This window comes from Cryptotermes secundus, unplaced genomic scaffold, assembly GCF_002891405.2.
Source record: "Cryptotermes secundus unplaced genomic scaffold, Csec_1.0 scaffold13488, whole genome shotgun sequence".
Taxonomy (NCBI): domain Eukaryota; kingdom Metazoa; phylum Arthropoda; class Insecta; order Blattodea; family Kalotermitidae; genus Cryptotermes; species Cryptotermes secundus.
In genome coordinates, this window is record NW_019733832.1 from 2,475 (window position 1) to 6,846 (window position 4,372).

At 37.9% G+C, this 4,372-nt stretch overlaps 1 protein-coding gene across 1 annotated transcript; it reads left to right on the forward strand.

Annotated features, from left to right (window-relative positions):
- Positions 1-36: 36 nt before the first annotated feature.
- On the forward strand, positions 37-3,291 carry LOC111868179 (the record flags this gene model as incomplete). Its single annotated transcript, XM_023858609.2, has 2 exons — positions 37-1,255; positions 3,090-3,291. Coding segments are annotated over exons 1-2 (625 nt in total), but the record flags the coding sequence as incomplete, so codon positions are not given.
- Between the last annotated feature and the right edge of the window lie 1,081 nt (positions 3,292-4,372).

The following is a 4,372-nucleotide window of genomic DNA, read 5'->3' on the forward strand; positions in this document are numbered from 1 at the left end:
CAGTCATAATGATGGGCTGTAGACTGGTTGGCTGGGTTTTGATTCCTGGTGGGGCCAGAAATTTGTCTTCTCTTCACAACATCCATAGTGGTTCTGGGGCCCACCCAGCCTTGTATCTAATGAGCACAGGGGACTATTTCCCCAGGGTTAAAGTGGTCAGGGCATGAAGCTGACCACTTGCCTTCATCTAGTGCCAAGGTCAAGAATGTTGGAATCTTACCTCTACCCACACTTATGTCTTCGTGGCATGGTGCTAAAATAATTAAGCACAGGGACAACTTTACCTTTAACTTATTCATCACCCTTTGAAATGACAAAACTATGTTTGGCTGATTGTTGCATTTCCAAATGCCAATTGCATAATTTAATAATTTCCAGTTTCCATCTTTCCAGTCTTCTTGAAGAATTTAGTGGACACACATTGTTTACCACTCCTAGACATCATTAAGTCAATTCATTACAAACACATTTTGATAGACTCAGGGTACAGACTGATAATTGGATTTATTGGACGCTTATAACTTGTCACTACAACACTAATTTTATGCACACTATAAATCACTAGAATTACAGCACACATGAAATCTTCTGTTTGTTATTCTGCTGTCATTAGTTGTTGCTAGGCAGTGGCTGCTAGCAATGGAGATTTTTCATGGCAAACCATTAACTGCCGCTGCTCATGTGCAACTCACAAACTGTGGCTGCTGGTCATTTAAATTGCTGCTAGCCCTTACCAGCACAGTGAATCTTGGTTTCACGTCTTGTCTGGACCTATGACCGTTTTTATTCTTTCAAAGACTTTTATGTGTTTTGAAATGGGGCCATCTCTTCAATGAGAGGAGGGGTCTTGCTGCTACTGGTCGCCCCCTCTCTACATGGCTGCTGCTGGTATGCATTGTATAGCCTTGGCATGGACTACACAGAAAACACCACTTCCCAAGTGTTCCTCCATTGTTGCAAGTTGATTTGTTGCTGTGGATGTGTGTTTACCATGTTGTTGCCTGGGAATGATCACCACTCATTCCACTATTTCGGCTTTCAGCTGTCATTTCACAATGTGATGCAGGATCCATGTGAAAGTATTGATGAAGCCAACCTAAGTACATCAACACTGAGAAGGAAGCTGTTTGTCCACGAAGAGAACCATCAACAGATGTCAATGTCTCCTGCTACATCTTCATCCTTCTCCATGGAAGTAGAGTGCAAACTTGGCAGTCCAGCGCATAGTGGTCTTTTGCTAACAACATCTTCCAGGGTAAATATTGACAGGTTGCTGTGTCTTATATTTTTCACTTTTGTTAGTTGCTATCAGGACACTTTGTATTTTTAGTTTGGTTTATATTCTCATATTAAACTGTACAGCTGGTAAACTTTACACAGCATAAGTTATCTTTTCGTATACTTAATATTTAAGAAACACTGTTGAATACTCAGTATTATTCCATGCTAATTTCAGTTTCCACCCGGCTGTTCAAACCATTCTTCATAGTAACATAGTTGAAGTTCTGTTATCATTCAGAATTTAGCAAGAAATTTATATTTGCTAGGAATGTGTGAACACTTTTTGTTTTTAATGTCACTGTCTTATTATGTAGGTCTTTGTTGTGCATTTTTCTCCAGATTCATGATTTTTAGATACCATATTACTTGGAATATAAGATGCACATTTTTCCTGTAAAAAAAATGAGGTGTGTCATATATTTGAGGAGTTATTCACCAGTTTGCAAACTGTCCATCGGGTAGCCTAGAAAAATATAAACACATTTGGAGTAAGCCTTCAAGCCACAGCATCCCCCCCATTTTAACTGTGAGTCAATCCGCAACTTTCAGTTCAGTCATTGCCTAACGTTCTTATCATTGAAGTATGTTGAGTTTTCTGTCAGTTTTTACCCATGGACAAGCATTTTTCATATTGTAGCATGTAGACCCATTGCTAAGTAGTGGCTCTGTAAACAGTCGCCATTGCTAGGTAATGCTTGCAATGTACGCACATGCAACAATAGAAGAGCCATGTTTTCTGTTGGTCTGTGTTGAGGGATTATAAGAGTGACAAAGTTTAGAACTTAGTTGAGTTGTGAGCCCTAGAATAATGCAAAATATGGAACATATTTATGTAATAATATATCTGGAAACAACATACATTTCGGTGTTAGAGAAATGGGTGCACTCAAAAGTTCATTTTATAATGAACTCAGAAACATGGGTGAACATGCAGTGCATATGCCTATTACCATCCATGACAGTGACTTCGGAGCATCTCCATGCTGACCACAAAAGTTAGCATCTTCTAGAGGAATCTTTTGTTTTTGACTGGTGTGTCCAAGTAGAGGTGATAATAATGGTTAGTTTGATAAGTCATGAACAAAAGCATGGAAGGTCTGATGGCTTTGAACTCCTTTAATATTGGGAATGTCATTTATTTTAAAATTATTGGATCCTTATGTAGAAATATAGACACCCCATATCCTCCTGTCATCTTCTGCATTTTCATTGTCAGATATTACAATTTTCCTTACCAGTCAGATGATCATCACATCACTGTTCACCCTCTGTCTCTAAACACTCAGTATTGATGTCTTGAAGCCATTTTAGAGCATAGAAAAGTATTATGAAATTTTCATTGTAGTATGTAGAGAATGAACACACTAGCATCAGTCTACGCATTAAGTTGGATCAGTTCTGTGATGGGTGACTGATTGTGTTCGCTCTTTTCTCAGCTACCTTCTGGCCAAAGAAAAGTGGGCTTTGCTATGTCAACATGTTTGTGTATCAGTCAGTCTGTGTTACTTATCATGTCATTCCCAGTACTGAATATGGAAATAATCTGTGAAATATCTAATTGTTACGCCATGTCACTGTGGCTCCTTGCCTAACAAGATTTCATTGCTAGTTTGGCTGTTGACTTGAAAGAAGACAGTGCTCTCTGTATGTTCTGTAGATGATGTCTGTATCATTTTATTTGTTGGGAAATTTAAAATTCACTGAAAATGTTGTACTAGAAGTAGATATCAATAAAATGAACACAGACAAGTATACAAATTTGTAAAGCACTCATTTTTTAATTATTATTTTTTATTTTCTTTTCTCAGATTCCTCTCCCATCTGCTCCAGTAATTGAAGGCCGCACTTATGGGACCCCTTTCCCACGTTCTAAGCTTATTTCATCACCAGAAATTTCACCGATTGGCAGTGTTCATCAACGAAATAAATCCGTCACACGTCTCAACTTCAGTAGCAGAATGATGTCAATGGAGAAGTCAACAACATCTAGCCCCTCTATGTCTCCATTAGGTGAGCGTGAACTTTTACATTTACAAAGTACAATACATTTCAGAGTTGAGACAGAATAGGTTGTAGCTAGGAGTCATTTTTGGTGTAATAGATAAACATTTTGCTTATCTTAACCTTGAATCCAACGTAATTTCACTGTTGCTCCAACCAGATTTGAATGACTGACAGTCTATATATAGTTGATGATACAAAATTGAACATTGTAGTAAAGAAGTGGCTTTCTATGGCCCTGGATTTCTTTACCACTAGTGGCACTATAAATCATGCTACTATCATATGTGAAAGTTCAAGTAATGAATGTGACAGTAAGTCATCATTAAAACAATGTTGTGGAATTCAGTTCAGTTCATGTAATTTAATAATGTGTTAATGTTTCTCTTTCAATATTTTCGAGCCTTAAATTCTGGTATGCTAGAGCCCCCCCCCCATTTACGCATGGTTATTTGCATGGAATGGTGGATAATGTTAGATATAAGAATGAAAGGTGACAGATTTCTTAAGTCTCTGTAATAGTCAGACTTTGACTTACCTTACAGCAAGCTACATGAGGAATGAAAAATATTTAGTAAAACTGAAAATTTTTTTGTGTTGGTATTAATTTTATTGACAGTTCGTTCCGCAAAGTTTGATAATCTGTGTTCATTCAGCATCATTTAAAGACATGTATGTATATATATATATGATCTTCAATACGTGGTGCGTTCAAGTTCTAAGGTCTCTGATTTTTTTTCTTACACAATAATCATACAAAAAAATTGAAACTTCTGTCACTTTTCAACATAATCTTCCTGCAGCCGTACACATTTTTCACAACCTCAACGCCATGATTCCATGGCTGCTGTGAACGCTTCTATAGGAGTCTGTTCTGACCACTGGAAAATTGCTGATGCAATAGCTGGACAACTGGTGAATGTGCAACCACGGAGAGTGTCTTTCATTGTTGGGAAAAGCCAAAAATCGCTAGGAGCCAGGTCAGATGAGTGGGGAGCATGAGAATCCACTTCAAGGTTGTTTTCACAAAGAAACTGCTGCGTTGCATACGCCTGATGTGCTGGTGCATTGTCCTGGTGAAAGAGCACAT